This window comes from Nilaparvata lugens, chromosome 12, assembly GCF_014356525.2.
Source record: "Nilaparvata lugens isolate BPH chromosome 12, ASM1435652v1, whole genome shotgun sequence".
In the NCBI taxonomy this organism is placed as follows: Eukaryota; Metazoa; Arthropoda; class Insecta; order Hemiptera; family Delphacidae; genus Nilaparvata; species Nilaparvata lugens.
Genome location: NC_052515.1, coordinates 32,118,902 through 32,144,981, shown reverse-complemented (window position 1 = coordinate 32,144,981; position 26,080 = coordinate 32,118,902). Strand labels below are relative to the sequence as shown.

The window sequence follows — 26,080 nt, the reverse complement described above, 5'->3', positions numbered from 1 at the left end:
AACTCTATCGAGAAAAATAAATTCATATAAGCATGCGCTATTGGCGGCAAATTTTGAATATTTTCTATTATGTACAAATATAGTACATTAATGGAATACGTTTTTACTAAAAGTGTTCAATAATAACATGTTTAAAGCTATAAAGGTCATGAAGTAACCTGTAAACTTATTGCTTCATGAGGGTGCACTGATCCATAAATGGTGAGTGGATAGTAAATCGGTTTTTTATCATAGCATAAATGCTATCTTTTCTCTCTATGATTTTATTACATGTTATTGAATATCTTGGTATATTATGAGATGATTCCAGTAGGTACCGTATACTAAATACTGGAACCTGATTGACTTCCTAGTTACTACAGAAAATTGTTAACTTATGTGACGTTTTTGTGGTCACTATCCCAATCAAATTGAAAATAGATAGTGTCCCATTTGATTTTTTAGTCAGAGCCGCCACTGAATACGGTATATCTGAACTTGCATTATTTGAAACTTCTATTGGAGCGATTTTTTAAGCAATAATTGTATATTTGATTTTTTAAGCAATAATTGTGTAATTGAAAATAGATAGTGTCCCATTTGATTTTTTAGTCAGAGCCGCCACTGAGTACGGTATATCTGAACTTGCATTATTTAAAACTTCTATTGGAGTGATTTTTTAAGCAATAATAATTGTGTATTTCAAAATAAATTTTACAATACTAGATATGCCATTGATGGGCGTGCTCGCTTTGGAGCTGATGTCAAGCGGATTTTGTTGGCGGGTCTGCGGGGGTAGCGTGTGGTTGGCGCTTCAAACTGGTCTGGTGGGCTGTGTGAATGATTATATTATTAATATTCCTTTTTTACGATTGGTTCTTGCATTATATAATTGACTTTTCAGTCTAAATGCAGATTGACTGTTTTGTTCCAACTAACATCTCTGAAAATCTATCATAATCTACTCTTAAAAGTTTCTTTCTCTCATATTCAACTGCAGCCCATTTTTTAAAATCCAAGAGTTTATTATATAGTTCCTCAATATCCTTTTTGAATTCATTGGCCATAACTTCACTTATAGTATTCATATTATTACCTTTTTGCAGCTCCACCTCCTGGTTCTGTTTCTGCTCCAAAGGGCTGATGGTAACGTTTTGTTGAAACGCCTCTCCTTCTTCTTTGTCCTCCTCTTCTTCGTATTCTGGAATCACTCCATATGGTGGTTTTTTTGGTGATTGCATTTGTTGAAAAGACACCACACTATAATGTTGATGGTACTACACTATATAGCTGATGTTTAACTAACACTATTCTATTGACCTACTTTTCACTGTTATTGAAAGCTACTCTACTCACTAATTTAGATGTTTACTGTACGACTGCTCGACTACGACTCTCTTCTATTAACTAGAAAGTTTCAGAAAAACATTCTAATATTAATTTCATTGAAAATATTACTCATGCATAGAAAAACGATCGTTTCTAAGTACAACTTTTATTTATTCAATAGATAATTATAATAACTGAACAATCAATACAATTTGATGATATTCGTAATTCAATATTGAAAATTGTCTAGAAATCATTATATTTCTGTTGAAAAGTCGATGCATTGAAACAGAGCTTCATGTTAGAATTCAGCACCTGATTAACATTGGTTTGTTTACATGTTAAATTGTGACCTACCTAATTATTATTCATCTCTTTGGCGACAAGCCTAGTATAAATGAAGAAAGAAGTATCTATCTATCTATTGTCCTTCTTTCTCAAGGGCTACTTTTGAATATAAGTATTCAAATTGATGCTGCTTTCCATGATGAAACACTCTAAATAATAACTTTGTTGTAGCTCAGACTACAACTTATACTAATACTCAGACTAATACTTATAGATTTTGTTGCTTGTAAATATTTGAAAAAAACACTATTTTTGGAGTATTGAGGAATGCATTCCACTCCTGAGGAGGAGCTTCATCAGCCTCAGAGGCTCAAGAGTGAAATGCATATCTCGATACTCCAAGAAAAGTAAGGCTCAACTCACACCTAGGCGACTCAGGTCGAGAAGAGACTCGACTCAGTCGAGAGCATGTGTATCCAAATGGTGACGTCGCGGAGACTTGAGTCGACTGGTATGAGTGTCACCATTTCGAAACACAGGTTCTCGACTAGAGTTGAGTCTCTTCTCGACCTGAGTCGCGTAAGTGTGAGTTGAGTCTAAGTGTTTTTTCAAATATTCACAAGTAACACTGTGTTTAAACTAAAAGTATAATTTTTTATTCAAAAAAGCAATGTATTTAAAAAAATATTTTTTTCATTTGTATATAATACAAAAGTTATAAATATTCAGTCACAGCATGTTTCGGTTATATGATGCAATTATCTGTGACCAAATAATTCTAAAAAGGATACTTAGATTTCTATTTTCATTTCTATCTATTTTATCGACGAGTTAAATGAGAAAAAACTCCTTCACTTGTGCTTCAAAAATTATTGAAAACATCTCCAACTCTGTGCTCGTAGTCTAATCATATATCACCTCTAATCATTCTAATTATCACACATCTATCTAATCAATCTAATCAAAACACTAATAATAGACTAGTCTAATCATCCACAACATGGGGGTCAGTCGCGGTTCCGGTCCCCCCGGTCACACCGGTTCCCCCGGTTCCTCGTCTTTGTCGTGTCGCGTCTGGTGATTCTGTTGGAGAGCGTGGCATTGGAGGCAATTGTCCCGATTGTGGTGGCAATTGTCCCATCTGTGATCTTGATGATTGTCCCAATTGTGGGTTTGATGGTCGTCCCAACCAACCAGCAGGTCTCATTGCGTTGGGATTTGTACTTCTTGGTTTTTTATATGGACGTGGTGATGGTCCATACTGGCCTTCCCCGGTCACCAGATACATGGGTGCAGGATCTCTGGGAGGAGGATATCCTTCAGTAACCTTATCTAGCAGGGTTTTACGCCTGGGTTGAGCGGGAGGAGGAGGGGTAGGAGGAGGAGAATAAGAAGAAGAAGAAGAAGGAGGAGAAGGAGGAGAAGGAGCAGCAGGGTAGCCCCTAGTACTAACCTGTAATAGAAAAACTTTGCTGAATGATTGAATGAATAAAAATAATAATTAATAATTGAAATTAAGAGTTTGTTTTTAGGTAATTCTTGAAAATTATTCTTTTTATATGTGAATATTTTAAATGAGAAAGACTAAGAAATTGGAAATTGTCAAAAAACCACAGATTCATTGATACTTAGAAAGACCGGTTTCCGTTATTAAGGCCCTACACACCTTCGGATTTGGCTCACGGATTTGGCCTGTCTTGGCTCGGTTCGGGAGAAATCCGTGAGTGTGTAGGCGATTTTATTGCGAGCCGAGCCAAATCCGGCCAGGGCTACTAGCGCGGCTCGGCTCGGCGCGGCGCGGCTCGGCTCGGCTCGGGCGAAATCCGTGAGTGTGTAAGCTCTCCCGGCCGGCGCGTGTAGTTACCAAAAATCGAAATCGCCTAGAAATCGAGATAGCAAAATTTTGATTTCAGATTCGGATTCAGCGCCCTCGAATTGGTAGAACGGTTCGCGGGGACTCTAAAATAGTCGAAAATAAAAACTCTGTGAGCACTTTAATGTTATTAATGAAGAATTCTATTTCTATGAAGAATTTGGTTGAACCTTTAGCAAGAAAGTACTAGTACTGTACAATAATAGTACCAGTGTTTCCCAAAAATGTTATTAGCTGTAGAATAATCATATTTCAATTTTTTATTCAATAAAAATCAACTTATTTTTATATTATTTTTGTCTATTTGTGTGAAATTTTATTGAGGAAGCTGAAATTGAATCACAATTTTCTTGTCTCTATTTTTACAGGATAATATCGAGTATGACAACCTTTCTCAATCAATGAATTGTCATAGTATTTAATATCATATTACACAAGATGTGAAAAGTTCTATACCGTACTTATTGGGAGCTGGTTGAGGCTTTACAGTATTAAGTATAGAGGTTCAATTCTCTATCTACTGCTATGCTGTGTGAATAAATTAAGAGTTGGTGTGTGGCTGTATGAGAAAGAGAGAGAGATTGATTGATTGATTTTATTGATGGGTCTCGACAGACCCATTGCACAAAAACATCATTACAAAATATACATCCAGATAATTGAACAAAATAAACGATAGTAACATGAACAGAATGGTATTAATGCAATTAAGAAAAAGAAAAATTAGTAGATCATTGAAAAATGACAGATTAATTGTTATAATTATAAGATAGCAGAAAGCTCTATCCAGGAGTTAGAGAGAATAGAGGAAAATAAGGGGACAGGGAGAAGAGATGAAGAAGAAAAGTAAAACATATAATATATATATATATATATATTAAAAAGAAACTACAAATAAAACACAATTACTTTTAAGTTGCGTTGAAAGATCTGATAATGAAACTGCACTTCAGCGGACCTCAAAATGCCTACTGAATTCATATCCGTCAGGGATTAGATTAGATTAGATTTCTTCATTTATATGTATGTTACAATACATAAGAGAGAGAGAGAGAGAGAGAGAGAGAGAGAGAGAGAGAGAGAGAGAGCGAGAGAATGTAGAGAGACAGATAACATAACAATAAGGAGGAAATAGAAGTAGTGAAAATTGTCAGAGTTAAATTCATATTCAACTCTTTTCATATTCATAGTTGATTTTCTGATTTCATATTTGGATTTCATATTTCAATCAAAGTTTAAATTAAAAAAAGTTTAAAAAATGTTCATGTTTGGACCTAAAATTTCAAGTGTTCAAACCTTTCCCTTTGTGAGAAAAAAATTATTATCTCATTAACCTAGTACGTTTTTACTATAATAGAAAGTTATATTAAAAACAGCCATAACTCCATTGTTTTCGGGTATTTTCGAAAATGGGACTTACGCTCTCAAGGATTTGGGGTCGCTGAATTCAAATCCGAAATCAAAACTTCTCTATCTCCATTATTCTTTGGACGATTTAGATTTTGGTGGAGGGGATAGCCTTGAAAAGTAGGGCAGGCCGGGCTCGCGTTGCTTACGGTACTACTATAGTGCGGTCCACGTTATAATGACAGTATTTGATCAACTTTGGTTTTGCTATCCTTGTCAATCATTCGACGAAGCCGGTGGTACTATCCTTTTCTAGGTCCACAACGATGCCAATTATGTTTTTGACAGTGTAAAAATATAATTAATTAATGCAGAGAATCGGCATCGCTATTCTTCTATCTCATCCACTGTCATTATAACGTGGACCTCACTATAGTGTGTAGTGATTTTGCTCCGAGTCGTTCAAGGACACAGGCCAAGACAAGCCAAATCCGCAAGCCTAATCCGTAGGTGTGTAGGGCCCTTTCCACCTTGTCAATCTCTGATAAATAATCTGATGTGGTAATCAATCTCTGATGTGAATATTTCCTATTTTAGTTATAATAATGTGAAATTGAAATGTTCACTGCCATTATAACGTGCTTCTCACTATAACCACCTACTATATAGGTAGTAGTTGTAACAGTCATATAGCGACTATAGCAGTTAATACAGCGCGGCTTGAGTCGTTACAGCCATTGCTTAGGAATCCCATCTTAAGAATGAGAGCGAATAATTAAATAAATTATTTATAAATCAATCATTTTATTAATGAATCTATGGATGAACGAATGAGTTAATTATTCCATTTCAAAAATGAGAGAATGAATCTCATTAAACTAGTAGTTCTGTGAACAGTAGACCTCACGCAGTTTTCTTATCCACAAGTATCTGATGTCACCTGTTTGAAATGTTAACAAACTCAGTTCACGTTTGAATTTGTATTCCATATGATATAATTCATCCAGTTCCGTGATAATCTTTTAATCTGATGAAAATTAATTTTTCCAATCAAAAATATTATAATTTCTTCAGCATTATTCAGTTCATTTCATTATTTTTAATCATCTATAAAATTAGTTTTTTTTCAAATGTGAGAATATTGATACTGATGGAAACGCTTATTAATACCATGCCTGAAAAACAAAATATTGAAACCAAAGACCTTAAAGATGCATACCTCTTCAAGGTCTTTGATTGAAACTATATAGACCTTATATAAATAGACACGTCTTCTCCAGAACCTCTATGTGTAATCCACTTGTCAGCTGATTGATTATGAATGATTCCATTGTCTTATTAACCCTATCTTCAGAGTAGATGGTATATATATATATATATATATATATATATATATATATATATATATATAGTGATATCAGAGTATGGAGGAATTTCTTTTCTTTCCATACAGTATCATCTTTAAAATGCAAAATGTCAGAAAACCTTGTGTTTACATCGACGCGCAGTTGAAAAAGGAATATTCCTGCTAAATCTCATCGAATTCTATCAATGAGAATTCTATCAAGGCCGTAATCGCGTTACATACAGACAGACAAGAGGAAATCCGAATTAAAACATAGAACCTCACTACGCTCGGTCAATAAATGGACGGACGAATTATCGAATGGAGCAAAAAATATTGTATTTATTATAATATTTTTGCAGTGAACAACCACAACACTACCTATATCGGACTATGTGTAACCATAGAGGAGAAACAATAGCATAAGTAGATATTCCATGGTATAGGGCGTTTATGTCGCAACATTACTGTTATATCAAGCCGATAGTCCACGTAGTTCTTTCCTGTGAAGCTTTATGACGCTGGTAGTCTCTCATATTGTGCCATTCATACACTCTTACCCGGTCAAAACAGTAAAAATCGACCATAATCGACAGTAATCGGCTTGAGATAACAGTAAAAGTTGCGACATAAACGCCCTATACCATGGTGTATCTACTCACGTTATTGTTTCTCTATGGTGTAACCTTATCTAAATTATAAGGAGAGGAATAGCACAAGGTTACATAATCTTTTCTCTCCCTATCATTTTGATGATGTACTACTAACTTATTGTACGAATCAATAAATAATAAAAAATAAAATAATTTCATAAAAGATGCAACTTACAATGAAAACCACGCTGAGGTAGATAAGAATTTTCAATAAGATATTCATTCTGCAGCTCTGTAAAAGAAATTTATAATACAGATAATAGAAATCTCATAAAAAGATACGGATGCCAGTAGGTAGAACTCTAATTTTAATTTTAATAGCCGATTATTTTCTCGTATTTCATTCGAAAACCTACTTATTTAAGATTATATGTTATAAAAATTGACAGAAAATTTCAAAAGAGATGTTCAATAATTATTATATTTTCATAAAGTGTTGTGAGTTGGAATATAATTCCATATAGTACCCTATTTTAAAAATGTATTATCAAATTTAAAAAAATTAATCATAGTAAGCTACCTTTTGAAATGAATAAAATAATAGATTAAGAAAACAAATTATAACAACACTAGTTTCAGTGTTCACACAGTCGTCAGGTTATAAAAATAAATTTCAAATAAACGTTTACTAATAGTTTTGTTATTTTAAATATCATCTTAAGTAAATGAAATTAAGTATTCATAAGAACGACTTGTCTTAAGCTGCGTTTACACCAAAGTTATTAACAAAATGTTGATTTCTCCGTCGTCCTTATAGATTCTATTAGATTGAGCATAACTTATCATACACATGATGAACATATGTGTTTGTCAAGTTCCGTTCAATATCTAATAGAATCTATAAGGATTGAGTTATTAAGATTTTGTTAATAACTTTGGTGTAAACCCAGCTTAATAGGTACTCCCTCCTGGAGTCTCCAAGACGAAATATTAAAAAAAATTAGTGAACACTGCTTGAAACAAGTTGTTATAATATTTATATTCTTAATGTATTCAAAGGGTGCTATAATTCTATTTTATAAATAAAAGAGAGTAGCCCTGAATTTATACATTTTAAGAAGATATTTATTATCAAAGTTTATTATTTAAAATATTATTTTTCAACTAACGAATCAAGTAAATCTGTTATAAGAAATTATTTAAAATAGATTATATCAAATTTTTCTTGTCTTCAGTATTATTTTTTGGAACTGGGCACCCGCTAAAACACCTACAAATTTGGAATTAAATTGGAAGTTGCATTTGTTCAAATGCTAATTAATGAATAACTATTATTAAACGAAATTCCAATTAAATGCTGCAACTCACCCCGAAGACTTCTACTACTGCAAATATTGACAACCGGGTAAACAGCTAGATGGAAATTTGATGAGCGCTACTATACAAAAATTAACCTACAGGTTTGGCAAGACCAAAGACCTTAAAGATGCATAGACTCACATGCAGCGCTAGTGTTGTACTTGGAATTGAAATCGGCCATTGAGGGGGCAACCTAAAAGATTATTACATACCAATCCCATTGTAATCTATAATATTAGAAATATATAGATATCCCATGCTAAAATACCCCAGTGGCGGCCTTAAATTTCAAGTAAGAGCTATCATTGGGGAGGCATAGGCATTGTGGGTCTATATCTCTTCAAGGTCTTTGGGCAAGACCATATATTGTTTTTGAAAATTTAAATACAATTTTGATAAGCAAGTATAATAAGTCGGAAAGCAGTTTTTAACCACATGAAAAGTGAGAAATATTTCAAGATGAAAGTGGAATGAGTAGGCTATCACTTCTGCAAAAATTTCAGGAGCTGCGCAATATTCTCGACAAAAATGGATTTGAAACATGTTTGTAATTTCACAATAAATTAGGTACCTAGTGATACTTTTGACTACATCCCAGTGTTTACATTCAAAATGGATTTTGTTGAATCTCTGTCACGATTTTCTCAAAAATGAATTGACCAAATTTTTATCCTAGATAGTCATTATTTATAAGTGTGAAATAAGGACTCGCCCCGCTGATTCAGGCAGCAATTTCGGAACAGAATACACTGAAATTATTGTAACTACTTCGTCGATTCTCTAGTCTAGGAGAAGTCTATTTTGTATTTTTCCCTTCCCAATGCCAGTATCACACGACATGGTCTTATTACGTCAATTCGAAATTATAATAATTATTCATATACACCTGTATCTAACTTACAGGCCGACAACACAATTCGCTTGCAAGACAGTGACATTCACTTTAAATTGTCAGCATCAATTTAATGGAAAGCATATTAGTGTTATAATAATCAGGAATGCTGGCCGTATGTAGTTTTTCTTCAATGCATGAAACCTACACAGTATTTCAAAAGCGAATTGAGTTTTATTCAAGGCCAAAGTCGGTTATAAACTTTATACATTACTAGCCGTCAGGCTCGCTTCGCTCGCTATATCCGTCTAGCCAGGGGGCTCCGCCCCCTGGACCCCCGACTGGATCGTCCAAGAATGAGATCAGCAAGCTCGCTTCGCTCGCCTGCATTTTTCATTTGATCATTTTTATCATATGTTAGGACGATCCAGTCGGGGTCCAGACTAAACGTCTGGCTAAACGGATATGGCGAGCGAAGCGAGCCTGACGGCTAGTAATATAATATTCCCAGGAATAGCTCTAATTGAAGTAGCAGTGCCCAATCAATTTTTCCGCGATTTAACTCATTTCAATCTTCAACTTGGTGCCAACCTAACAAAGTCAACTCAACTTTGGTTGGCATTACCTGACAAAATTATTAATTTAGTTACCATTTAACAACTGTTTCGAAGAGGTACTCTCTCTAGATTATAGTTCTATATTAACATATGGTATGGACATTTTTCAATTATAATTAAGAGAATAAGAAGAAGAATATACATGCTAAAAGACTAACTTTACACCCTTAGAGTTAAAATAACATAGTTTAATAAAAACTGAACATACCTACCAAATTTGAACGTTTTTGGTCTGGTAGATTTTTAGTTCTGCGAGTGAGTGAGTCAGTCAGTCAGTCAGTCAGTGAGTGAGTGAGTGCCATTTCGCTTTTATATGTATATATAGATTTTATTTGCAAATAATAATATCGAATAACCTGGCTAGCTCAGGTCTGGTGTCAGAGTTTTCAGGTCGCAACTGATCAATTTCAGAGCCTCATCTGACATGACTCAACGTCTTTGAATATTTGCAAATAAAAGTTTATATTGTAACAATAAAATATCTTGGTACTTTTGTTGAATGGGTGACCGCTCGAGACTAGCTCCACTAGTTTATAGTGCACAGCATTGTATAGCCGGTGGTTCGGGATCTACCTGCGCTAAAAGGCTGTGAGTTTACCGGCAATTTGCACAGTGCAAAATGAATTATAGGCTGGGCATACACCGGTTAGTCAAGACAAGACAAGACATGATCAGACACCGGTTAGTCAAGACAAGACAAGTCATGATCAGACACGTTCAGTCACAATACTTCACATAGTTGCTTATGACGCAACTCACATTGCAATTAGACATGTCTTCATAAGCAACTATGTGAAGTATTGTGACTAAACGTGACTAGTCTTGTCTTGACTAACCGGTGTATGCCCAGCCTTAGTTTGACATTGGTTAAATCAATGTTGAGTTCATGAATTTGATTTAGTATGTTGAGATTAAGCCAGCAACTGATTCAATTCAGTTTAATATTTCAATGTGGGAACGGCAGTAAAACAAGGCAAAGTAAAAAAGCTTTAAATGCATTTTCCCGATACATATTCATATAAAGTGATGGCCACATTTTCTAAAGCTAGGTTTACACTATGTAGCAGAGCTATATATAGCAGAGATATATATAGCTCTGCTACATGCTCAAAAAGTGACACTGGAAATCGGCTCTATAGCAGTTTTAAGCCTATTTTCTCAGCTATATAGCAGAAATTGAGCTATCCAAAGTTTTCGGTAAACATCAAAGAGAATCAGAGCTACATATAGCTCTGCTATATGTCAATTTTTGTTTATAGTAGAGCTAGATGTAGCTGCTCTGTCCTTGAAGGAAGGCTGCCGCAGCTGTTTACTGCTGATTGCAGCTGCTTAGTGCCTCCTGGATTTACACCTGATCACCTGATATACTGTACTCATTTGTTGTCAGAGTGCTAGTAGGCTACTGCGCATTGCAAGCATTTCTTTCTGATTTATAATTATATTATTGTGCAAAAATGGAGATTGAATTTGACTGGAATGAAGACAATATTAGAAGAAAGTTCTTGAAACAACCATTCACAACGAATTTCAAAGTCCAATCGGCTCTATCATCCTCATTTCGGTCTTTCAAAAGGTCACTACCACTGTATAGTTTTCCAGCCTGAGGGGAGGGTCTTATCCAAAATCTTCTTTCTCTTCTCTGTGCTGAAAATATCACAGTAGCTGCGGCGAAAGCAGCGACTGCTGCAAGAACTACCTTCTTCTTCGGCATCTGGCTGGGAACTGAACAGTGAACTTTACTCCAAACATCTTGCAGAGCTACATATAGCTCTGCTACCTAAAATCAGCGTTAAAATCTACTTATAGCAGAGCTAAATCTAGCAGAGCTATATGTAGCTCAAATTTTATATAGCTCTCCAGCTACATAGTGTAAACGTAGCTTCAGATCAGCAAATTAATAATCAACCAATTGTATTAATATTTGTAAATAATTGTGGCTTATATGCTTTTTGTAATCATGTCTATAAATTTTGACTAAACTTCTCTGGTCGTATTGTACCAGGATTTCCTATATATCGGACCTGTACCTTCATCAGCTACTGTCTATAGGAGGTATTGACAAGACAGAGGATCGGCAACGTTGTTCTCCAATCTTTCTCCACTGCCATCATAACGTGGACCTCACTATAGTATTGATAATGCACAGCATTACATAGCCGGTGGTTCGGAATCTACCTTCGGTAAAATACTGTAAATCTAACGGCCGTTTGCACAGTGCAAAATGAATCTTAGTTTAACATTGGTTTAATCAATGTTGAGTTCACGAATTTTATTCATGTTGAGAATCAACCAGCAACTGATTCAATTCAGTTTTAACTTTCACTGTGGATGTGGAAGCGGCAGTCAAAAATCTTTTAAACTGCATTTAATCAGCTGGTGGCTTAAACAAAAATAAACCACATTATAACGAACGAGACTTGATATAGATTTAATCCAATTTAAAATGCAATTTATTTTGAACTTTCACTTTGGCAACAGCACTAAGTAGGCTGTAGCATGAATCCTGGAACTGTCATCACTGAAGCACAATCCTAGGGTGCAATTTGGCATCATCCCAAATCTCAAAGCACGAGTAGTTACCTACTTTACAACTTGAGCTACTCAAACTTCTTCCTCCTAACCAACCCCCCCCCTTGATACAGGCCCCGGGCTTAGGTGAATGGCGCGCCCTGGGCAAATGTTCTATTGGCGCCCCCCTTTATTAATATAATGAAAAAGCAAGTAATCTATGTCACTTCTATCTTATGAAGTAAATAACAAGAGATAACAAAATCACGTCTTTCGAACACAAAACTGTAGACCTCTTAACATTCTTCAGACGATTCAAAGCGTAGAATCCTCTCTCTGCAGAGCAGTTGGTCACAGCCTGCTTAGAAAAATATTCTACCAGCTACTCCAAGATTTGAGAAAGTGAACCTCAATTCATGTTCTTTGATTTAAACCAAGCTCTTTCTGTTCTACGTACATTTTGAAGTGCAGACATTCATTTCAAATTCACTTCTCATGTCATCAGGGTAGGAGGCATAGGACTAAAGCTTGTTCGCAGCTTGTGGTAAGACCTCTTTCTGTGATTATTTTTGAACAAGAGCAGAGAGTATGGTACTTGAATACTAGTAGTTCTGTGAACAGTTAAGTAGACCTCACGTAGTTTTCTCATCCACAAGTATCTGATGTCACCTGTTCTAGTTGACTCAGTAACAAAAAAGTTTCTAGGATGTCGAAAATTCCATGTTTTCTGCTCGAGATGTCTCGACATTGACGAACATAATCATTAATTAGAAATAACTATAAGTCGGATAAAAATGATCCAGACACCAATAGAAAGGAGACATTCTCCCCGTTAATTTGATATAAAATTATTACGCATTACGACGCCCCATGATTCTGAGAGAAGTGATATTCAAAAGAAAAACAAATCTTCGCGATGTTTCCAATTTTGTCATAAAAGTTAAATTTCCTCTTAATCCTTCAGCCCTGAGGCTTTTTTAGTACTACTAGGATATCGGGGATGACATTCTACATCCAATTCTGACGTTGAATTGGAAATTTGACAAAGTTGCAATTTTACACGATTTGGCAACCCTGTAATTTCTTGGATGGAGGGCCAAGTCTCAACTTATTTTACACAAACTATAGTGGGTATTTTTATTCTCTGAATTATATTCATCATCTCTTATTCGCGCCCTCAAAAATTTGGCGCACTAGGCAAATGCCAAGTTTGCCCATTTATAGCCCGGGGCCTGCCTTGATAAGTAGTAGAAAACATTATTGGAAAAATGAAAAAGATATCAATATGCAACAATATATAGATGGCAGACAAATATTGATACATAGATACTGATATAACGGGCTCAAATATCGATATTTCCAATATATTGGAGCCTCGATACATCGATATTTTGATCGACTGTCATCAATCGATTATTTGACAAAGGCATCTGTTACATTTCTTTTTTGAAATCTACAGTAAATTATTATCTGGCAACCTGCTTTGAAACTTAATGTAGATTATTCGATTACTAGTGACCCCTTGGGTTAGAAAACTCGCTCAAGAACAGAACTGTTGTATTGTAATCTTTGAAACCCACAACTTTCAATAATACAGAGTTGATGAAAATAAATTATGAAAACCGCTGAATATTTCTCTTACAAGAATAATTTAACAGTAGGTTTCATTGGGATCCTATTTGGAATGAAAAGCTACTCTGTCGATTCAACGTTTTTGACCCTCATATGAATCCAAATTTATTTTTTTCAAAAAAGAAGATGGTCGCATTTGTGATAGCCTACATGATTTTGATACAGTTCCAAGAGAGAATAATGGCGAAAGCCGCACATTGATTTCTCAACCTGTATCAGTTTTTTGACGTAAAAGTTGTATATTGACATGAAGAAAAAATAGCATAGGTAAGAATATATCCCATGGTATTGGGCGTTTATGTCGCAACTTTTACTGTTATCTCGAGCCGAGAGTTCATGTAAAGCTGTGTGACACTGGTAGTCTCTCATATATTGTGCCGTTCGTACACTATTACCCAATCAAAACAGTAAAAATCGACAATAATCGACAGTGATTTCACAATAAAAGTTGCGACATAAGCGCCCTATACCATGGGATACTCTAATTACGCTATTGTTTCTCTACGATATTAACCAGCTAAAATTTGATGAGTCAGCGCATGAAGGTGTGTCAGTGTGATAGCTTTTAATCACTATTAGAATTCAACTGGCTTTTGTGCGACCGGGTATCATACTATTGACAAACTGAAGGACTACATACATCACGTACTCTATGATTTGGACAGTGTTCCCACATACACTGTGCCATAGAGTAGGTAGGTATATAATAGTATCCCAGAAAGACTACAAAGATGTATTGATGACGACGGAGAACAATGTGAAAATGAAAAATAACTGTAAACACTGTATGTAATGAAAATAATCTATAATTTGATAAAGCAACACGGATATTGGCTTATACAAGTACGGTATGGGAAATTCACAAACGACGCATTATCACGTCTGAACTACTCAACTGATTAACTTGAAATTTTGTATAAGATTTTTTTTTTGAATTGAATTGAATTTATTGCCAAAATTACAAATACAGATTTGTACAATATTAATTACAAGAGTATACAATACAAATAGACATTGATTTTAACTCGAGTATAACAATATTATCAATGAAATATTTGGCACTGCCAACATAACAAACCTTTGTGTGTTGACAGTGAATTGCAGCTTGCAGTTCACTTATTCTGCTTCAAGTACTTTATATACAATTCAAATTTTATAATGTTAAAGAGAGTGTTACAGTAATTTACAAAAATCGCAAAAGCTTGGAAAAAACAGAACTTAAGAATACTTAATTAAGATTCTTAATTTACCAAGGATGGGTGATAGGCGTATTTTGAATTCTTAAAGATTTCAGTGGGTCAAGTTTTCAATTAGACTCTTGCAGAGCACGGGTCGAATAAATCTAGTCTTGCTCTAACCAAACTGTCCAGTGTCTTTTGCACCACTCTGTATACATGGGTGAAGGTCGGTGAACAAACAAAACAGGAAATTAAATTTTTTATTCATTCATTTTTCACCTTCGATAGGTAGGTCTGGTTTGGCCCCTCGGATCAACATCGACATTATCGATCAAATTTAATCCTTGCATCATTGAATTTCATTGCCAGTACTGAAAAAAAAAATAGTTCATGACAATGAGTGTAGACTGTAATGTATTTTGTAGGACTGATATATGGGAGTACCAGGCTCTCCTCATGTACTGTGTATGAAAATTTGGAGGTAATGTTCATATTATTATAGTCCAGTCAACGAAAGATTATAGAGGAAAAAGTTTGGAACACCATTTTTGATCCCGCAGCTCTTTCAAGAATAGTTAGGGGGAAACATATCAAAAGTTCTCACCCCTACCTCCTGTGCCAAAGAGATGGAGGTGATTTGAAAGTACTATATTTTTCTCTTTTGCATAATTATATCTCAAACTATATGCCTCTTTTGGACATTTTTATCGAATACAATATTTAAGCTCACAAATAGGCCTACAAGTTTTATGTGTCACATTCTTTCATGTTTCACATAGTTTTCCAGATATGAGCTCTCGAAGGTGTCACAATTCGAAGAAAGCCTCTTCTGGCTACTGTTTTTCATCTCTTTGGTATTATAACTTTTCAACGGTGATTGAAAAAAATCCGTGCTAATTTTGAGCTTGTAGAGCATTATATTCTCTCATTATTCTACGCATCTCCTTACGTTTGTTGCAGCAGTTAGGCCAGTTTCACATGGCAGAGTCCTCGCTCCTGGAAGATCATATTACGGAAGATCATATTTCATACTTTGCAGCTCTCCTGTACTTTCACATGGGGATCTTACGAATAAGCCGACAGATCTAACAACTACGCCAACGTTTGCTCAAAGTATGACTCATCACTTATTCTCAAAGTCCAACGTCCTTAAAAATATAGATAGAAGATTTCTGATTTCGGATTTGGATTCAGCGACCCCAAATTCTTTAAAGCGTGAGTCCCATTTTCGAAAATACCCAAAAACAAGGGAGTTATAGCTGTTTTTAATATAGCTTTCCATTATCATATGATTATATAGTACGTACTAAGATAATAATACTCCTGCCTCACAAAGGGACAGGCAAAGGTTTCAAGAAGTTTTTGAACACCTGAGAAGTTTAAACATAAACATTTTTAATTTTTAAAAGTTCTAGTTTTCCAAAAAAATATTGAACTATGAAAAGATGAATCCAAATATGAAATCATAAATCATCTCCACTCATCACCCAATAAAATAGGAGGAAAAGGAATGTTGTACAGTAAAATTCACTAAATTTCATTTGTCACTCAACAATCCAATTTATCAGGTTCAAATCGTTGAATATCACTTTAAATTCCCAGCAATTATTGACTATTTCTTTTTAACTTCCATCCAACTTTTGGCGACTTCATTCCGGTCCTTGTAGATGTCAAGACTTTTATCCCAAAGAGCAGGTCGGTTGCAAACTGCAGTAATCAACAGCTCCACATCAAACTCAGACATCGCGTAATGACAGGTGTCAAAGTCAAGTCAAGTAAACAACTGACAAGTCAACAAGTGTCAACTGGAGAAGTGAGTGAGCAAGCACAGTGCTGCCATAATGCGAAAAGCATAACCATTGTACCAACTATTCTAAATTATTGTACTGTATTTCGTGAAGCCATGCTTTGTTAAAGCCAGTTACTCAGAAAGCGTTTTTTTGTTGTTCAATATTTTGTCGTCCTTATGAATTCTGCTGAAGCAAACATGATGTTATTTAAGAAGTTGTGCTGAACCTGTATAAAGAATTCATAGAATTCTTAGAATTCATAGGAACGGTAAAAAATCAATTTTACGAAAATCGATGTACATGTAACTGGATTTAGAAGATCAATACGATAATGTGCTCTATCACAATTTAATCACAGAAATGTTTAAGTGAAAACGTTGGGCGCAAACCTTCTGCCATGAGGAGACAAATAAATTTATGAAAAGCTTGATAGCTTGAATAGTGATCTGATATTTGTTACACGTTTTTAGTCTAAGACATAATATGTCTTAGACTGATTTTTAATGTTTCTTCAATCGGCAGGAAAACTTTGGTTTTTCAAAGTTATCTTACTCCCTTATTTTGGGGTATTTTCAGAAATCAAGATAAATATCCTACCAAATTTCCTACACGAATACAGTGTAAGTTGTATTATAATAGCTACAGTACTTACATAATGTATAGTACAGTACCTGTTCGTTTTTACCGTATAATTATATGATAATAGAAAGCTTTATTAAAAACAGCCATAACTTCCTTGTTTTCGGATATTTTCGAAAACGGGACTTATGCTTTAAAGAATTTGGGTTTGCTGAATCCAAATCCGAAATCAGAATCTTTCTATCTTCATTTTCAAGAAAGATAGTTTTTGAGAAAAAGTGGTGACCGGAGAGACGTAGAATCACCATGTGAAAGTGATGATTTGTCCGCTAGTATCTCGATCCAAGCCGGTTTCTGCTTGCCTCGAGGGGAAAAGACGTGACAAAACGAGGTTCCTGGATAGGAGTCACCATGTGAGAGACACGATTTGACTCAATGTACTTTGACAAAAAAACGTGAACACTGTTCAGTGTTCAAGTTGCACGTCTCCTATCGTGTGAAAGTAGCCTTATAGTGTTGAGTGTAGACTCTTCAGTTCAACAACAATAGATCAATTGACAGGTAAATTCGGAGGGAGTGTTTGGAACACAATATTTGACATCGCAGCTTTTTTTGGACCAGTTAGAAGGTAAAGAAGGTATATTAAACGTCCTAATCTCTACCCCTTGTGTTTAACGATAAGGGTGATTTAAAAGTTGCATTTTTTTCATTTCTGGCTTACACGCATGGAAACAATTCCTTTCAGCGACATGACTAACTGACCAAAAGTGAAGTTGGATAAATATTTCCTACAAACCTTGTTCAGTACCATATAGTTTTGTGATATACTCTTCAGTTTTCAATATATTTAATCTTGAATGTGTGAAATCTGAATCTGCTATAAGATAGCAATTGATTGGGAGCAAAACATGGTAAAATAATGCATCAAATTGAAGAGAATTAAATGCTCTACAATCCAAAGTTCAGTACTTTTTTCGAATTCAGCTTTAAATATGTGGACTGTAGAATGTGATAAATGAATATGTTAAGAGCTACAATGTGTAACACTTCATTCATTACCACACCAGAATTCCAACATAATTAAATTAAAAGTGAACTTGAAGATCTGTTCAACACAAAGGATGTTATAATCTTTGTGGACCAACTCCTTGAGTACGGACCGATGGCTAATGAAAAAACGGGAACGCACCAACTAGTCTCCCCGACAGTAAAGCTCCTTCTAAAACCACATTCGAGGGCATTTACTGACGGCATCAACTGAGCTCCTGAGAGAGGAGCTTTACTGACTATTTGTCGTCAGCGACCGAGGAGCTTAGCTGTCGTCTACAGTCCCGACAACTAGTCCCCTCTGGACCAGTGGGAGATTTACTGTTGGGGAGACTAGTTGACGCTAGCGTGCAAGGAGCTTGGTTGTTGTCACCGAACCCGACAACCAAGCTCCTTGCTCGCTCTGAGTGCCGGAGTTTTCGCGAGTAAACTGACATAAATATTTCATGCACTTACTCCATGGATTTCCTCAAATCACGCCTGGTTTTCCCAGTCATTCATTGCTTTTTGATGAGTTATTTCATATTTTTCAAGAACCAATAGTTCAAACTTCATATATGAAAAAGGTGAAATTTATTTTTATATGGCTTGTATCAAATCATAAAGAATGGAAATTGAGTGAAATAGATGTTGAGAATATATATGAAATTGAAACTCATATATGCATTGAAAATATGTTATATAAAATGGTAATGAAAAAACTAGTGAGGTAAGCGATTATATTTGTTATATTCTATGCATACATGCAGGAATCATTTGCTAGATGTACAAACTCATTCTGAAACTTCTCGCAAATTCAATAAGGAACATTTCCAAGTCAGTTGAATTCGGAAAGAGAAATAGTTTATTTTTCCGCCCGCTGCAAGCTGGTTCCAATGTTCAATAGGGTATTAGCTGTCGGGGAGACTAGTTGTCGGGTACGATCACGACAACGAATCCCCCCATAGGCCTATCCAGCAGGGGATTTACTGTCGGGGAGACTAGTTGACGGCAATGGTATATTTTGCCAGGGGATTTACTGACGCCTGTGATCAAAATAGTGAGGAGACCAGTTGTCGGGAAGACAGGTTGACAGCGACCCGAAAAAACACACAGAAGTTGAATAAGGACCGACTGGTTGAATGCGGACCACAGCTTGGAAAATCTGGTGTGGCGCACTCACACAACTTTCCTTGCAGTTATGAAAATTGATCAGCTGACGCTAGTGTTCGCGCGCATCTCAAGTCTACTATTCAAAGATCTGAGCCAGCTGGTGACAGGAAAATAACGCTGGATACACACGAAATCTGCTATCTCTTCATAGTGAATAATTTAATAGAATTAACAGTTGCCAACAGTTTGCAATTGAATAATCACATGTTCTCAAATTTCAAGCTTATTTCCAATTTTAGGTGAAAATGTTACTGGTCATCAAATGTAGAGATTTCTATTCCCAATCATTTCAAATTGAATTTTTTTGTGTTCAAATTGTATCTGAAGCCTGATAATTAGGAACCTAGAATCTAACTTCGCATAGATGGGGCGGAGCTCCTGCAATTTTTACAGATATGGGACTTGTGACAGTAGATAGAGCTTATCAATGACTATTCTAGGTATACATTTGATCTAAATCGTTGGAGCCGTTGTCGAGAAAATCTGTGAAAACCCTGTTTTTGACAACATTTTCGCCATTTTAGCCGCCATCTTGAATTGCATTTGATCGAAATTGTTCGTGTCGAAATTCTTTTCAAAGTTGTGATACAAATGCAGCTGCATGAGTAGTCATACAGATCAATAAAACTCAATCAATTAATACAAAAGTATTATTTAGGATTTTCGTTAAATAATAATTAATACAAAAGTATATCTTTAGTTATTGAAATTAAAGTATAGATAATTCAAATGGTTGTATAAAGATACAAATTCAAGTTGACAAAATATGTAGGTAAGAAGCAATATTGAAGCTTGAATTCCAAAAAGACTATTGAAAAGAATCAGTTGATTATTCATAAATTGAATTACAAGATATTTCAAAAAAAGTCACCTTAAAAAACCTGACACAACAAAATGCACAATCTCAGAGGGTACTGATGAAACAGGTTTTAAAAATACTAAATTGTTTGAAAGACAAATAATATTAATCAATAGGTGTATCACCTCATATAGGTGAACATATGACAATACACAAATAATTTATTGCAACAACACTAAACAATCAAATATTTTATAGGGAGATACCTTGATACTGAGAACATAACCTAACTTGATAGTTATATTCAAAGTGTAGATAATGGAATGAAGACATGATGTTAAAAAGGGGAATGACCTCTGAGTAAGGAACAATGAAACAAATTAAATGCTGTCAGCATTTATAGTCATGTGTAATAGTATGATGGGGCCAGGCCTTGTCCAGAATAAGGCACAGGAAGGAAAGAGAGATCCACGACGGACCCGGGACCAGCGATGACGCGGTGACTGGTTGGCAGGAGTCGGAGGTATTTCCCAACAACCACGGACATGAAGAGGTGAAGACCAAGATGACGACCCAGGACCGATGTTCTGCCACGTCTTCAATGGAGCATCCAAGTGATGGTATTCCGTCGACGACGTGGACCGTTCAATTGTAATAATCCGAGTGAGTAACTGGGTAGAGTTCACGGGATGAACACTGATCGAGAATGAGGTGCTCATAGCAGAGTATTGGACTCCAGATGAGACGAACGGTGGCCGTCTGTGGAATTGCAAGGAGCAGATTCCCCGAGTGATGATATGAAGGCAAACGGTGGTTGCCGAAATTGCAGGTGCAATTTCCCAGAAGAATAACTGGTCAATTGTATGAGTAATATTGGAAAGGATTCAAATTACTCCCAAAAGTAGAGAGGACAATAGTCAACAACTGACAAGTTCACTGTTACAAGAATCCCATAGGAGTTCAAGTATATATATGTTGAGTCCAAACCTGAATAAAATGCTAATGAGGAAGCTTCTCATGCTGCCGACTTGAAAATCAGGGCTGTCAACCTTATACAGCCAAAAATTACAAAAGTCGAACAATATGACATACTAAGATGACGTAATCTGCCAACGAAGATGACCAATATTGCCAAGCAAAATACAAGACAGAAAACTAGAACTAATGATTACTTGACTTACGAGATTTAACAGTTGTTGAGTAAGAAGCCTGAAAAGTGCAAAAAAATTGGATGAAAAAGTGTATTTTCAGATTTTACAGTTTCAAGAGAGAATATCTTGATAACTGAAGAAGATATCACAAACCTCTACTGAACAAAACTTGAAGGAAATTTATCTATAAAAGGATAGCGCTATCTCATTTGTCGAATGATAAACTAGGATAGCAGCACCAATGAAAATGAAATTACTGCTACAATAAACTCTCTAAACAATAACTCAGCTCCAGGAATTGACAATATTAGCAATAGGATTTTAAAAACTATTTCACCACATATTATAAAACCATTGAGGGTGATAATAAATTCCACCACATATTATAAAACCATTGAGGGTGATAATAAATCGATGTTTTGCAGAGGGTTTTTTCCCTGATAGTTTAAAATTGGCCAATATCATACCCCTACATAAATCAGGTGATGCTTCCAATCCATCAAATTATCGTCCAATCAGCTTGTTGAGTACTTTTTCCAAAATTATTGAAAAGTTAATAAAATACCGTTTAGTAAGCTATCTCCTAAAGTATAATAATATTCACAAAAATCAATTTGGGTTTCAGTCTAAAAAAAGTACAGTAGATGCAATATCTCTTCTAACACAGAATATTACAGAAAATTTCAATAACAAAAATAAAACAATAGCCATATTTTTAGACCTAGCTAAAGCTTTTGACACTATTCCTCACTCGAAACTTCTGATAAAAATGAAAAAGTTGGGTATTCGAGGAATAGCCCTTGAATTATTCAAGATCAATTTAAAAAATAGATTTCAAATGCTCAAAATTGATAATAAAGCCAGCCTTGAACAACTCACTGATTACGATCTTCCACAAGGAACAGTCTTGTCACTGATTCTCTTCCTAATCTACATTAATGATCTTCTCAAGTTAGAATTAAAAAATGGTGTCTCAATCGCTTTTGCTGATGACACTTCATTGTTATTCAGTGGAAAGAATTGGGAAGATACTAAAAAAGCAGCAGAATCCGGACTTAAAATAGTAAAATCCTGGTTTGATGAGCATATATTAACATTGAACATGAAAAAAGTAATTTCATATCTTTCTCCCCAAATTCTATAGGCCAGCCACAAGGTTTGGATTGAATTAAAATCCATAATGTAAATTGCATCGATTCCGATTGGAAGAATTGTACATGCTCAAAGCTTAATAGAGAACATCATTTTAAATATTTGGGTGTAATGATTGATCAACATTTGCGTTGGGATGTTCACATCAATGATACATGCAACAAACTCAGACATTGGATAAGTAAATTTCGTAATAGAAAAATCTCAAGACTCATATATTTTGCCTACATTCAATCATTTCTGCAATACAGAATAAAATTTGGAGTGGAACATACTCAAACCACTTGGAAAAACTTTTTGTAATTCAAAAACACCTTATAAGAGCTATATTGGGAAAACCCAGACTCTATCCAAGTGAGTACCTGTTTAGTGAGCTAGATGTTTTAACTGTCAGGCAGCTTTACATGAAAAATTTAATCATCTACATAAATAAACATATGAATCTTTTCAGCCTGCGTGTTTCACCATATTACCTCCATCCCTCATCTATTACTTTTCAAATTACAGATACTATTTTATCAATTTGTAGAAAACAATTCTCATATCAGGTATCAAAGCTCATCAATGTTATTCCTAACCATTTTTATCACTAGTAAATTAAATAGAAAACTGCTAATTGAAATTCATACATGGATAATCTTGAACAATGTAATTTTGGCAATGTAATTTCCTCATAGCTTAGTATAAAGACTTCTCATGTTTTTTCATGTAATTTTCAACTATTCTTCACTTTCCCCTATGCCTTCACTCTGCTCTTTCTCTTCCCTTCCTCATTCACTTTTTCCTTTCCCTATTTCTTAATAATATCCCATTATTATTTTCTTGTACTGTTAAGCATTGAACACTCGGCCTCTGCGCTCAGGTTCCTCAAACCTTGCAGGGACTTCCCGTTTTTAATATAATTATGTATAACCCTATTAATGGTATTTTTCTTTTTCATTCCATATTGTACTTTACTTTTTCCATTTATAACCATTTTGGTCATTGTAATTATGTTTTTGGGACAAATAAAGATTTGAATTGATTTGATTTGATAGATATTGTATGGATATTTGAACGAGCGTCAGCGAGTTCTCACTTTTCACTTATGTTTATGTTTATGTTCATGTTTTTGAAGGGACGGATTCAAAAATCCAAAGGTTCAAAGAGCCTCACCCGTCAACTGAAGCTTATTGTGTGTCCTAAGTATGTTGGTTAGGCAAAACTTTGTGTCTTCTACAAGGTCCAGGAGTTTTCTCCCTATACTAACATCCCATTTCTCACCTGGTTGCTTGCAGCCAAACAGAGCCTTTCTTCTAGCCCCAAGTCTCTCACAATCCGGTATGATATGCTTGGCAGTCTCTTCAGACTGATTACAAAGCCTAAACATCTGTCTTCCATTTCTGAGTCCAATTGTGTAGAAATGTTTCTGAAGTGGCCAAGATTCCAGCTGGTTAATATTCTATACTATTTAACGAGCAATTTCTGTTTATATGTTTGGATGTTTATATGTTTGAATGTCTATTTATTTTAGCTGGGTTTACGCCAAAGTTATTAACAAAATGTTAATAGCTCAAACCTTAAAGATTCTATTGGATTGAACATAACTTATCATACATATGATGAACATATGTGTTTGTCAAGTTCCGTTCAATCTAATAGAACTATGAGGATTAAGTTATTAACATTTTGTTGATAACTTTGGTGTAGACCCAGCTTTAGATGTTTAGATGTTCATATGTTTGTATTTCACCGGATCTCAAGAACTGCTCTAACGATTTTCACGAAATTTGGAACATTGTAGGTTTATGATATAAAAATTCTATTACACTAGGTCTCATCCCTGAGAAAACTCGCTGACATTAAAGGGATAATTCATCCTTGGAAAAACAGCTGAGACTTTCATCGTCTGTGGATAATAAAAAAGTGAGTGGGCAAGAGCGTCAGAGGAAAATCAAAAAATATATCATAAATTCATAAGCTGACATATAGCCAGCTGTAAAAATATAAACATGATCTGAAAGATAAAGAAACCTTTGGAAGGTGAAATTATTCATAATTGATCAAAAACTAGTAGTTCTGTGAACAGTAGACCTCACGCAGTATTCTCATTCACAAGTACCTGATTGAAACCATAGACCTTATGGAAATACAGCAATAGACTGGCTTTTTCACACATCTGTGTAATCACTTGTCAGCTGATTTATGATGAATAATTCTATAGTCTGATTTTTACTCTAATATTGGCGTATGAAGGAGGCTCCTTTTTCCTTCTATATTATCCTTGAAATGCAAAATTTCCAAAAACCTTATATATACGTCGACGCGCAATTAAAAAAGGAACATACCTGTCAAATTTCATGAAAATCTATTACCGCGTTTTGCAGGAATGCGCAACATATACACATTTGAACATTTAAACATTTGAACATTTAAACTTTCAAACATTTATACATTTAAACATCAAGAGAAATGCCAAACCATCGACTTGAATCTTATACCTCACTTTGCTTGGTCAATAATCATATTTAGAATGAAAACATATTTTTGCAAAGTTTCCAAATCCATCAAAAAAGTAAACTTTTCTTCCAATCATTCAACCATAAAACTTTTTTTAGCAGATGCACTCAGCTGCTATGTGGCTCTCAATCAGACTTTATCCAGGACTTCCTATATATCGGACCTGCACCTACAAAAAAAATTACCACTGTATGTGGTGGCCGGCATTGATAATGTAAATGGGAACTAGACAAACTGAGATTTTGACAAACTGAGACGCTCTCTTAACAACTGATTAGTGATTTTTCTTGGTGGGAGTTTCTAATTTTTATCATTATTTTACAGTTTTAAGTTATTAGTGAGTGTTATTTTGTTATTCAATCTGGTTTGTAGACAATCTAAATTAAAACTTTTCTGTTCTCAAATCTTTGGACTGGAAATTGGACCTGAATTCAAGTTTATGGAACAAAACCTACTTTTTGGACTATTTATAGTGTATAAATCAAAATTTGGGGAGGAAACTGTTTCAGGCTGTGCCTGTTAGTCCTCCCCCAATCATTTTGAAGAATAATTGTGTTCTGTCTATCAATAAATAAATAACGAACAAAACTCAGTCCCTGATATGACAACATAATTTGCAACTCTTACATCAACTGTTAGGCCTCTTTCACACGGCAGAATCCTCGCTCCTGAAGATCATATTACTGAAGATCATATTTCATATTTTGCAGCTCTCCTGTGCTTTCACATGAGGATATTTCGAATAAGCCGACAGATCTAACAACTTTAGCAAGGATGCTCACGATGCACAAGTTGGAAAAGTAACTCTGGTTGTAGCTCTACATATTTCAAAGTTTTATGATATTTGGTTGAAGAGTTATATTCGTGTTGATACGTAATGCGTAGTGGTGGTGTATTGAAATAGTCAAGTGAATGGCTCCATGAACTTGGAGTGCACAAGCCCGAAAAAATTTGACAATAAACTACGAATTTTGTGTCGGCAGAATATCCAAAAATTAAATTTTGTACAAGCACCGTTTATTTTACATGCA

At 35.0% G+C, this 26,080-nt stretch overlaps 1 protein-coding gene across 1 annotated transcript; it reads right to left on the bottom strand.

Annotated features, from left to right (window-relative positions):
- Positions 1-1,383: 1,383 nt before the first annotated feature.
- LOC111055936 (proline-rich protein HaeIII subfamily 1-like) lies at positions 1,384-8,933 on the bottom strand. Its single transcript, XM_022343240.2, has 3 exons — positions 8,826-8,933; positions 6,990-7,046; positions 1,384-3,049 (listed from the first exon to the last, which is right to left on the bottom strand). Exons 2-3 carry the CDS (start codon positions 7,035-7,037, stop codon positions 2,582-2,584), a joined length of 516 nt encoding a protein of 171 aa, XP_022198932.2. The 5' UTR covers positions 7,038-7,046; positions 8,826-8,933; the 3' UTR covers positions 1,384-2,581.
- Between the last annotated feature and the right edge of the window lie 17,147 nt (positions 8,934-26,080).

Excerpts from the sequence above, each read along its gene's own strand:
- LOC111055936 (XM_022343240.2), bottom strand. The coding sequence starts at position 7,037 with ATGAATATCTTATTGAAAATTCTTATCTACCTCAGCGTGGTTTTCATT. Across the intron at positions 3,050-6,989 it reads ACCTCAGCGTGGTTTTCATT|GTTAGTACTAGGGGCTACCC; the intron begins GTAAGTTGCATC and ends TTTCTATTACAG.